Below are 12556 nucleotides of genomic sequence, written 5' to 3'. Positions count from 1 at the left end.
TCTCAAGTTTATAAGAATTAGATTTACAAGTACTCACCTATATGTTTTGTTTACTGAACAACTGTATTGTCTCACTGCTGCTTTTTCTTTCATTGTTGTTGGGTTTTTTTTAACTTACTGTAGTGTTGAAACACCTTTGAGTTTATTTGTTTTAAATTCCTCAATTCTCTGGGGCAAGTCTCCTGAATTTTCTGACCTTAACAAGCTGCAGTGGCATCCCTTCACCATATGGCTTAATAGTGACCCACTGAGTCACAAATCAGGCTGACCAGTTACATCTGGCACAGGAAGCTTCAGAGGAAAAGAGAAGGCACAGCACTGGTACAAGTTTAAATGGGAGGAGCAAAAGGAGACACCCAGGTGAAAGACACTTCTGCTCATTGTCTGAGACTTGACCCATGCTGGAATCCACTGCAGAAGACTCCATGGCACACATCAAGTTGATTTACGCAAGGACAAAGTAAGGAAAATATGACCATAAATAGTAATCAATCCTGATTTACGATAGCTCAAATTGTGACAGAAATTATATCATTAACCAACAACAGAATGCTTAAAAGATTTGTGAATTTTATTTACATGTTTGTATTTATTATTCCACCCTAGATATCTTTATTATGGAAGCTTAAACAAAATCAGGTCATGGTCAAGTGTGACACTGCTGATAATCCATACCATGAGTAATCTTCCTGTGCTGCAAGAGCACAGATAAGTGTTCAGTAAGCTTTGCCCAATTGATTTAAAGTTAGCTCACACACATTAGGTGCCTGCCTGCCTGTTCATAAATCTTTTACGTGTATGTCTGGCTGGTGTGTTGTGCTTGATACAAACTGTGTAAAATACAGTTCACAGGTTTTTATGACAGTGGCACCTTTAATATCTCCACCAGCAGGTATTTCAGATACAGTAGCTAACTCTGCTCTCTCCAGTCACCTCTGTTCCACCCAAATGCTCTTCCAGCTCTGACTCTACTGTGCCAACTGCACTCTCATATTGCGAGTCTTCTTGATGGGGATTTCCTTTCCAGAGGCAGAAAAGACCTAAGCTCAGGTTTGACATTCGGTATAGTGTGACACCTCTTCACCTGAAGATTTTTATCGTGAAAACCTCTGAGCAGATGAGGTATGGTAGGAGAAGGAAGCCCATCAGTCAGAGTGCTTGATGCCTTTCCTGACTCTCCATCAGGCTAGCTAGTCTGAATAAAATCTTTCTACTAGGATCTCTCACTGTAAGCAGAGAGGAATATGGAAATGTCTCTTACATGGGAGTACTGGTTGACTCTTGACACCAATATACAAGTTTGTCCTTCCTCAAGTTTCTACAGAGCACAGAGATGCCTTGGACCACATACTGGCTGGCACAGACCAATACACTGAAATAAGCACTATAGAAACTTCGGGTTTTTAAGAGAAATCTAGAGCCTGTGGGAAAAAAGGGAACGACAACTCCCAACTTAGAGCAGTTCAGAGTTCTCTGTTCTAGTGCTTGCACACAGACTGCTCTGATCAAGCTCAACGATTACCTTACGTTCAGTTCCACTCTAAAAGCTTTACTCTGTGTATGACTGCCTGAACCAGCAAAGAAGAATACTTGACTGATCACAACACTACTCCAAAAATCAAAGGCAAACAAGTGCAGAGAGATAAATGAATACAAAGATTTTGGTGTAAATATGGAGGATGTGGATATTTAACAGTGGTGTTAGCCCTGGCTGCCATGACAACAGCAGATACAAGATTCAACAACACAGTTGAATTTAAGGTTAGATGCTGTCTTAAACTCACCTACTTGTGTCCTGTAGCTCAGAAAATTTTCCTTGCAACAGCAATACAGCATGATACAGCTATGCACATCCAGTTCTCCCTATTTAGACCCAGTGTGAGATCTTTTTGGAGATCCACATTGTGAACCTACCTACTATGGCAGTTCTGAATTAGCCGGACATGTACAGTACTTGGTTAGGCAGTACACAACCACTTGTTTAACTGACATTCTTACCTCTGCAGCTAAGTAGTTTCCAGTTGCCAAATGCTTAAATCTAAATAAGCTATTCCACTGTCCTGCCCCTCCCCGGCAAGGGTCATGATGGACAACCTAAAAGAAGAAGTACAGATTTTAATTATGTCCTCAAGATTATACTTAGATCACCGACATTTCTTACAGCTCATTTCAAATAAAAATATGTAAACCACATAATTACAGTCTACCACAGAAAGGAATTCTGTGCTCACACTAAGCCCACCATAGATAACAGCTACTTACACCTATTTTTGCCAGGTGCCAGGAAATACTGCTCCTATTACTTTCCATGTTTTCATTAATCTACTCCCTACAAACATGATGCGCTGAATTTTGCTTTAAAGTGACATAGTGTGAATCTGGAGCACAAGTGTAGCTGCTCTACACTTACATAGGCAAAACCCAAACTGTCTTAATATTGTTGCACCACTTATACCAGCTCCATTTTTGACAATACTAGGGGCTTCTGATAAATCTTTATTCAAGAGATAAAATATCCCCATATAATTTGATATATGATGGTTATTTCTTTTTCCCCTTGACTGAGCTGTAGGTCACTTGCTACTTTCAAACATCAGAATGACTATCTCTCTTATGGAGTGATCTCAAATAACTACAAGTGCAATATACTCTATTCCATACAGTCCTTTCTCAGATAAAAATCAACCATTGACCTGAGAGAAGAGCTCTGTTTTAAATACACAAAGTTTGTTCAGCACCTAAGAACTTTTGGGTATAGGAGTTACATTATTGTAATAGCTAGGTTTGAGACATACCAGTTTCCAAAGTTCCTCAGTTAAACAAAAATACATTTGCCAGTCAGCCCCATTCAGCAATAACACCTTTATTCAGCCTAACTTTAACAGATGTTGATATGCAGTGTTGCAGAAGAATGGACTCAATCACATTTGTGAGATTTCTTCTCAGTCATGAATTTCAATTTTCTATATTGCACATGAAGTCAAATATAAACATTTAGAACCCAGGATACACGAATGTCATTTGATTGGCTTTGATAAAATCGCACCATTTATGTCAAGACTGAATTTGACTCTGTCATTTTAGTGCAGCTAAATATAGCAAGAAAGCATCCTCTCTCCACACACGCACAACAATAAAGCATCTCTTCAGTGATCATCCTACACAAACCGCTTCATAAAATAATAATAGTTACGGGGAGGCGTATGATGATATCAAGAGGCTATGAATGATTCATATTGTGGTAAAGTATTTTTACTGAACCCTGGACTTCAGGTCCTAAAATATTTATAAAGAAAAAAATACCTCTATTTCCCACAGTGCTTTAGAACTTGTTGCAGAAGTGGCTGACTGACGTAATGTAGTACGAAGGAAAATATGTTGTTTCTTCTCATATTCGTCACAGGTCAGAAACTTCTCTTGCTCTGCATGAAACAGCCTAACAACATCTCCCTAAAGTAATATGAAAAAGAAGCATTATTAAGTAATAGGCAAAGCTGCTAGACTTATTCTCTATAACTGTACCAGCTCCAGTGACATCAACATAGTTCATGTGAAGATAACATTTATTAGTTTCCTATTGCTGGAGCAGGTACCAAGTGCAGGGCATACAATCTTGGCACTGAGTCTGGAAATCAAATGAGATAATTCAGTCCTGTAAGGAGACCCATGCACTTTTGTGAAAACAGAACTTGTTTCAGAGCACTGCAATGAGTAGTGGGCAACAATTAACCTAAAGGTGATTTTTAATTCTAGCTAACTTTAGAAATTTAAAAAAAAAAAAAAAAAAGTAATCTCTCTTAGTATTTAGGGAAAGTAAACAGATTTTTCTAACATCGTACCTCATGTCTTCTACTCTGCAACCAAAAGTGATGCCCCCTCTCTATTTCTTCTGCTGGCATCATTTTTGCCTCCTGCTGCCTCTCCCCAGTTCTTTAAATACTATCCCCAAATAGTATTTCTTTCAAATTCTTCAAAAACTGATGGTACCTTGATACCTACTGAAAAATAGCCAGTTCACAATGCCAAGTGAGGAGCAGAGAAATTCATTTCTTTAAAATGAAAAAGTAGGAAAAAAAGGGAGTGATCTGGAGGTAGGAAGCTGTGCAATCCCTCAGCATTTAGAGCTACATTGTCTTATTACAGCTATTGTCATTTTTCACTCCCTTCTGTAAGCATCTTATACCTGCTTTTAGCATCTTGGTATAAACCGAAGTACCACAGCTATTCTGAACAGAGCCCTCATCATTCTGGGCTTGAACTTCACCTTTTCTCATGGATCCTGGGTTGCCTCTGGGAGGCGAAAGGGGCTGAAAGCTAGTGCAATCCAGACAATTTCACTTAGTAAGACAATAACACAAAGGAAAAACATTCTGGCTGTTGAAGGACAGCAGTGAGGGATGCTCGAGAGCTCTATAAAGTCCCCATTTCTTCTTTTATTCACCATGTATTATTTCTCTACAGTCACATACGGCATTTTTAAAATTCAAAAAACAGTTTTAAAAAATCATACTTACTCCTTTCAGTACATCATCCCGGTAACTACTGAATTTCATGAACAAAGTTATTTTCCAGCTTGTGTTACAGTTGACAGCATTTACCTTTGGGGCAAAAAAAACCAAACAACAAAACACAAAAGCAAAACAACACAATTATAGTCTTAAGGGGTGTTCTTTTCTATTTGAGACATCCTATTCTTCAATAAGACCATACACATCTATGGTGGCAGACGACATGGCTTAGCTACATATTTGTACAGTTTCTAACATGGATCCTGAAGCTCTCAAGTGTTAATAATGATGTTGATGATGGAGAAGATTCAGTGGGCAAAACGCTATTCTGTCTGTTGACATACTACCAAAGACAACCTACAGACCTGTTGGACACCAGCGAGAGTTCCAGATACTCAAACAAAACTCACAAAGCTTTCAGAGCCAGGGAGAACTGTACCAAGTTCAGCATATTTTGTGTTGGGTTTTTGAGGCCAAGCTGGAACCAATGTTTAATGCTGGCATCTAGCCCATGGTGGGCTCATGGTAGGTTCTGGTTATCAGTAAAGAACAACATACAATACATCTTAGATCAGCAATTCCCCTCCTCCCTCTACTGGTCTCACCTCTTTGCAGCCAGGGTTATCTAGAAGCTCAATGTTGCTGGCATGTAGAGGCTGCCCTGCATTGACTGGCATGAGAACAACTTTATCTCCCACAACAACCTGGAAGTCAGAAATAAAATGCAATTTGGACCTATATGATTATCCAATAAAATGAAGTAATGTTACATTCTTAGAAAATGGCTCAAATATGTGCTCTAGGAACGCCACTCAGTGAATTACTCAGTGAATTTACAATTCACACACCAGCTCTGTTCACCCATGCCTCTGGAATTGCTTGGGTTCAAGATTTCACGCTAATGAATCCTCACATTCTCAGTAAGCATGTCACCCAGTTCAGCAGAAACTTGAGATCATGAAATAGATGTGAACCTATGAATTGCAAGAGCAATTCAGTTCATCTATAAAGTTACATTAACTACTCTTTATCCTATATATACTGCCAGCCAAAAGGCTGAGAAAGCTTAGAAAATAATCTGTAGTCAGACAGGAAGAATCTCTTCCCTCCCTTGCTGTCAGCCAACCTTCTCCCATCAATGCCTCTTTCATTTCACAAAGACCTTAAAACTTTGCCTGTGACAAGACTTATTTAGCCCAATGACTCCCCAGTTCTGTGGACCATCTTCTGTCAAATGTCACAACAGGCTCAGAAGTTCTGCAGTTTAGACTGTATGACTGCAATCTGTAATGGAACATAAGTCACTGGAAATTCAGAGAGGCAAACATACTCCCATCCCCTCTGCTGTTACTCCCAAAATGGTGTTTGGAGCTCAGCACAGGCAGCAGGTACATCAGCTGAGAGACCTTCTCTCTACAAGAGGAATTCCTAGCTGACTCCCTGCAAGCAAACGCCCATGCCCTTGCAATCCTTTACCTACATAGACAAGGACAAAACAGCATATGAATATGCCTTTGACCTAATGAGACATGCATATAGAGAATTCAATTCATACCTGAGAGGGGGGAAAATTAATAATTTAATAATAATAAAAAAAAAATAAATCCACACAAATTGGTTGGCATGGGGTCCTGATTTACTTATGGTTGTTCACACCAATTTTAAGTGCACACACATATGAAGACAAGTGGCTACATGTGATTTTTGCTCTATGAAATGCTGTGCAAGCCATGCTTTCTTTTGGAACACAAATAAACAAAAAGGCTTTCTGCATTGATCAGCGCACTTCCTATGAACAAGCAGAGCCCAATTCAGCCTCATATAACTTCAATGCAGGTGAATTCAGGCCACATTGCAGAGGTGAAAAAAAGGTTGCCTGCTCTTTACCAACACAGCTAAACAGTAGTATAGGACAGTGTCATCATGCTCAGACCACACACAGAAATGCTATTTGATCCAAGAAATGAGAGAAAGTTCCCTATTGGAACCAAAATAGTAACAAGATGTCTTTAAGGTACACTACTTATGCAAAACGTTTCTGCATGCCATGCTTCACAGAGACATTACTTACAGCCCATTTTAAGAAGTTATGACCAGACAATTCATTAATCAAAAAACCATCAGGCTTGCACCCTGCAAAGTGGAATCAGGACTTCAAAATTATTGCAAGTACACCAGGATTATAACAATGTGATTAGTAAGAGAGCACAGCACTGAGCATCTTATTTAGAATAAAAAGAGGGCAGAAGGAAGGTATCTTTGAATACAAGCTAGTAACTACTATGGAAGAAACTAGAGGAAAGGAGATATACACAGCTACTCTGCTGTAAGCACACATCTGAGGAAGAACTCTTATGTGGGGTCACGGTTTCTATCTCAGTCTTCTACCCTGCTCCGAGTCCACTGCAGTAACCTGCCCTCAATGCTGGCCAGCTCTGCTAGCTGCCACAGAAGCCATGAGATATCCGATACTTTTTTCCTTTCTTCTTTTTCTTCTTGCTTCAAACTCCACAGGTGGTTGGGAAGGAAGGGACAGAGGCAGTTTCACAGTGCTTATTTCCAAATACCCTGCACCACTGATGCAGAAAATGAAATCAAGTGAAGAGGGAATCCTGTTCTCTTATACATGGCTGCCTTGGGTAAGTTGCAGGTCTGCTCTTTTGAGTTCCTTCTGTCCCCTACTCCAAATGATGTCCCAGCATGCCTAAAACACCAGAGGCAGAGCACTTGCATGCCCTCATGTCCAATATTTCTGCCTGTAGATTTGTTCTATATGGAGGTTATAGAAGACAGAGCAATGTATTCCCAAAGGTTTGCTCTGCAAAATTAAAACTGATACCAGCTCGTTCTCCTCTTTCTTAGCAACCCTTGAGCACATCTGGCCACAGTATGCTGTAGACCAGAAGTGGGTAATAGTTTGACAGGTCTCTGGGACTTCTTCCTTACATAGAGACCTGAATTTGTTAAACCTGCATCAGACACACAGCTTTTGAGGATTTAATTCCTGACTCCTTTGACAAGACTATTACCCTTTCTGGTCTAGGTAAGAAAAGGATGATTAAATTCATAGGGAAGCCAATAAGAATTCAGCTTTTGAATTTAAGATAAACCTACAAGGTCCTTTAGTTGCGGATGCAGTGGGGTTCTACCTGCACAAGGTAATTTCTAAATTTATGCAACCCCACATGTTGGAGAGGGTACAGTGAAAGTGGGAAGAGCCATAGTCAAAGCTGACTGCATTTTGTCTTCTGGGTGGAGGACCAGAACAGGCATCACTTGGAGCAATTCTGTCATTCATATAAACCCGTAAGCTCACCTTGACCCACCACAGTCAAGAAGTAGGAGCAAATATTCTAGTAGAGGTGTAATATATCACAAAGACTGGCAGTTACAAAGGTTATATTAGCTGTGAAGATGCAGAAGCAGTGATTTCAGTTTGGACTAACTATCCAAGTGGTTTACTGGTTACACCAAAGACTCTGCTACTTCATCTTCATTGGTTTTATGCTATAACCACATCTGCCAGTGGCCTTGTTGATACACTTCAAAGACCAGGACTTTCCCACAGGTAGCTGGGCATTCTCCAAGTCCAAGACCACCTCCCCCAGCATGCTTCAAGATCACACTTTCAAACCTCTAAAATGGCAGACAACTGAAAATGCAATCCACACAGAGCTAATCCTGCTATCAGTGCCCATTTTGCTATTCAGTAAAACTCGAACCAGCTCTAGCCTTAATTTGTGACATCTTCCATTGAGGGAGAGCTCTTATATGATTAAGGAAGGTCTGCATAAAATATTGCAGTTATGCCAAGTACTGTAAATTTTCAGCCGTATTTTTTCATTACTTTCATTGACTTGCATAACTTACCAGTTGCTAATGAAGCTAAGCTAACCCTCCTACAGAGAAATAACTTCTAAAATATTTCACAAGGCTAAACAACTGTGATGACATACCAGAAAACTCATACACATGACCTCCTACATCACAGCTTCTCCCAGACTAAACCATCTTCTTTTTTTTAGGGATACATGGCATATTTGGATCTGCCTTGCCTGGGTCATCTGACACAGTAGCAGTCACCAAAGCATTAATTCAATACTCACTTCTACTGTTCTGAAGACTTTCTAAAATGTGTTTTCTTAGGGAATTTCCTCATTATAGCACAGAAAATGAAAAACACACCACAAAAAAAAACAAACCTCAGCATTTCCAAACAGAGTAAGGGCCTGATATACCAAGCCAACTCCATACAGAGAGGTCAGAAGACAAACGTACCAAAAAATATAAGCCCTTCAAAAGCTAACTTAGTGAGTGGATAAGGTAGCCTCAGCTTATGTGGTTTTAGGTGCTCTGTAGATGAGCCCCCCAAAGCTAGTCTTTTAATGGGCACATGTCTGGCAGCAACTGAGAGAGAAGGAGTGGGTACAAGGCTGGAGCCTGTCTCCATCTGTGAGGGGCAAATGAAGGATTTCCCCATCACTTGCTATCCCTGTCTCCCTTACAACAGCTGCTGAGTTTCTGTGACTGTTGAATGGATGGAAATGTGCTAGAACAGTTACGAGCAAGCTACCAGAGGACTAATGTTTAGCACTGAAGGTTTGCAAAGAAAATTATCAGATCTGCTTAGGCCTGGTGAGACAAGGAACTACAAAATTAAATATAATCCTTTGTAAACAAGAAAATTCAGTTTTAAGTAACTTTAGGCTTGGTGGCTTTGTACATAACAACAAAACTTTCCAAACCTAAAAAGCCCAACCAAAAGAACATAATAAGGATCATTGTATAAGATAAATCATTGTAGCTGACATAGTTTTAGAACCTTATGACCTTCGTATAAAATTTATTGTAAGCAAAATAAGGGCTGTAGATAAAGAGTGTCTGAAACTAGCAGATGTTCAGGATGTGCTGTACCTAAGTTAACTGATAAGTAGAAGGATGAGAAGAAATCACTCACTTATGTCAGCAGTGTTACCGAACTAATTAAACTGGCATAAGCACTTATCTACTGCGCAGACCTCAAAGACTACCAGAACAAGAATTCAAGGAAAAGATAAGGTGATGAAGAAGAGGATGATGAAGAAATGACCACCAAAGGTCCCAAAGACCACTACTATAATAAAGTGCACATGCGGGAAGAATGTTCTACGAATGTGATGTCATGTATAAACAACTTCATGAATATGTATACAATATAATGAATATGTATGACTAACGACAATATAATCACAGTTTGGTTGATGCTCGGACAGAACATGCTAGGAGGAGCTATCCCCTGTGTTCTCCGGCACCGCAATAAAGAATACCTGCTTGTCAACTCAAAACTTTGTTGACGAGTTTTTAACGAGTTCCACGAATCACCTGGTAAAAAAGAGGAAAACTGTGAGTCTCAAGACTTCCCTCTATAAAATATAATGGCAAGCTTCCAGCTCTGAAAGGCAACACCTGGTGACAGAAAACAAGCAGCGGGCAGGTTCCAAAGGGGGCTATTAACTTAGGAGTAAACCTAATAATTTCCCACATAGCCCTGGTAGCTCAGAGCCTGTCAAATACAGCCCCACAGGGAACAAACCATAAGAAAGGTCTGCAGGGTGGGATGTTACAGCAATCACTGCAATGATCTGCAAGCTTTTCAGACTAGCCAACCTGCTTCCAAATTCTTATGTGCCCACAACAGTGTAAAACTGAACCAAAAACTCTATAGTATTGAGGATGTCTTATAAGGCTTAAGATCATTCCGCTGCTCTCAGCTGTAAGGGCTCATGATGGCTTTGAAGATCACAATCTAGGAACCCAGGTCCTCACTCTGGAAAGCATGACATGCACTTATTTCCCAGGCATGAGGGCATGAGAAAATAAGAAGATTATGAACTGACGTTATTCTAAGAAATTAAGCCAAAACCTTAAAGCAGTAAGTCACCTTTCTTTTCTGTCCAAAGAGGGAAAGGAGTACCAGATAAATGTTTGATCCACAACACTTACTTCCACCAGCTGAAAAGCCATGCAGAGGTGCCCCAGAGAGCTACTCATGTTTGCTGCTTTTCTTTGCAACAGGCTTGGGGGAAAGGAGAACTTTTCACATACCCTTCTGACCACTGAGTAGAGCAGGGAAAGACTACAACTTTAGGGAATTCTGACCAGGAGCTGGAAGTGCAGTTCTTCCCCTCCCCACAACAGATTGCCAAAAGGAGCTGCAAGCAACCACACTCATCCTGGACAGCATCCCAAGAGCTGAATAGCCTCCAAGTTAATGGAGAAAAAACACAAGAAAACAGGCCTTCCTGTCTGCAATCTTGAGAGGGCTACTTCACCAATTACTTCACAGGGGAGAGGGGCCAAACATTCCCAGCCAGGTCTACAATATAAAACCACGCAAGTTCATCATGTGGCCTTCCCAGAGGCAAACCTGAATTTTCCACAGCAGGCATTTAACCAAGCTACAGCCAACTGAATGAAGAACCGAGTTTTGATCTCGTGGTGCAACTCACAGATCTGCAAAGAGCTCTTCTATATAGTCTTCCTCTTACCAATACATAACTCTCCTACTGAAGCCTACCTGGAAAAGACCCACCAGACTATCCAACCTAATTCCAATCCTAGATGTCACTCTCATGCTGAGAGGGGAAAGAGATTTAAAGAAACCTGATGTATTTTGTGGAAGCATTCTCTGCTGACCTCTTAAAAAACATGTTGCCCAGAACATTAAAAAAATAATAATTTTTTAAAAAAATAATTTACTCTAGTGTAAACTATGACTTACTACCAGCTTTGTAAATCTGCACTCAATAGGTGGACTGTGCCCCAACACAGGTCAGCAAGAGGCTCAGATGAATGCGGCAACATTTCAGGCTCCAGACCATGTAATTTGGTAACATGTTCTAGTTATACTTAAAAGCTAATTCTCCCAAGCACTGTTTAAAGTATTTATTTTCTGAACTTAATCCATTATGATTTTTGCCAAAAGCAAAGAAATCACGTGTCTTCTGGAAATTTTCTGCCTTCTTCCTCTTATACATTTAGTATTTCCACTTACATTGTCACCTTCACTCCTCAGTTTCCAGAAGGGCTGGATATAAAACCAGGATCCCTCGTTCCCTGCAGCATCCAGAGACACCCGCATAGCATTCTTCTCTAGCAGAGCTGGCAATCTCTTATTGACTGTGAGGTACTTGTTACTTTTTATGTGCAGTAGCTGGGAACAAATGATAATTCAAAAATCAGTACAAGTGTTGCTTATTCTCCCTTCAAAGGGAGAGCTTTGCTGACTGTTGCTTATTCTCCCTTTAGCCAAAAGAGGAGGCACAGGTTTCCACACTGTAATGATATTCCATAACACACATGAAGGCAAAATGAAACTTGAAGAGAATTATCAAAGTATACTGTGGTTTAGAAAAACAGATGCTGTATCGCAGATTGAGAGAAATGTGTCAGCGATCAATTTTACAGAACATAGTATGCAGGTAGGGCAAGGGTCCATAAATAGTGTTACCTTCAGGAATTTCATCCATTACAGGAAAGTTATACTGCACTTACGAACATAACTTCTGTCTCATTTATATGTCACGAAGTACAAATGACTTCAGTGATTTAAAAGCAGCTGCACAGCACCTTTATAATACGATTTTGAAATAAATCTTGAAGATATATATTTATATTCAGATTCTAACCACAGCGGCAAAATTACACATAAAATTTATATTATGACATATTATTTAAACATGAATATGCAGCACTTCTGGTAGGCTTTAAAACAGACAGAAAACCACAATAGTGTAAACTTCACCAACTTATGTTTACCTGACCCTTGACAATCCAGATTACAGTGGTTAGATTCATTTCCACTGGAACCTTGAAATGAAACAACTGTTTCCTTTCGAGCTCTGAGAGAAGGCAGATGGATTTCAATAGGTTTACCTGTATGACATTGCTGTATTTTACAATTTCACCCAACAGCTTTCTGTTCTCGCTTTCATTCTGCTTTTGTTCCAGTTCTGCCGCATGCTGCAAGATAATGATTATTTCTTTAAACTCTTACAAAATCAGGACCT

At 39.9% G+C, this 12556-nt stretch overlaps 1 protein-coding gene across 4 annotated transcripts in view; it reads right to left on the bottom strand.

Annotated features, from left to right (window-relative positions):
• The window catches only part of ITPR2 (inositol 1,4,5-trisphosphate receptor type 2), a 264777-nt gene that overhangs the window by 204158 nt on the left and 48063 nt on the right, over window positions 1–12556 (bottom strand). For all 4 annotated transcript variants that reach the window (XM_030477958.1, XM_030477953.1, XM_030477954.1 and 1 more), the window contains exons 4-9: window positions 12423–12509; window positions 11542–11700; window positions 5114–5212; window positions 4515–4598; window positions 3304–3450; window positions 1999–2094 (exon numbers count right to left, since the gene is read on the bottom strand). In XM_030477958.1, coding sequence (XP_030333818.1) covers window positions 1999–2094; window positions 3304–3450; window positions 4515–4598; window positions 5114–5212; window positions 11542–11700; window positions 12423–12509 — 672 coding nt within the window. The remainder of the gene's footprint in view (window positions 1–1998; window positions 2095–3303; window positions 3451–4514; window positions 4599–5113; window positions 5213–11541; window positions 11701–12422; window positions 12510–12556) is intronic.

Source organism: Strigops habroptila, chromosome 3 (assembly GCF_004027225.2).
Source record: "Strigops habroptila isolate Jane chromosome 3, bStrHab1.2.pri, whole genome shotgun sequence".
In the NCBI taxonomy this organism is placed as follows: domain Eukaryota; kingdom Metazoa; phylum Chordata; class Aves; order Psittaciformes; family Psittacidae; genus Strigops; species Strigops habroptila.
Note: the sequence above shows the minus strand (reverse complement) of the source record. Positions and strands in the feature narration are given on the sequence as shown.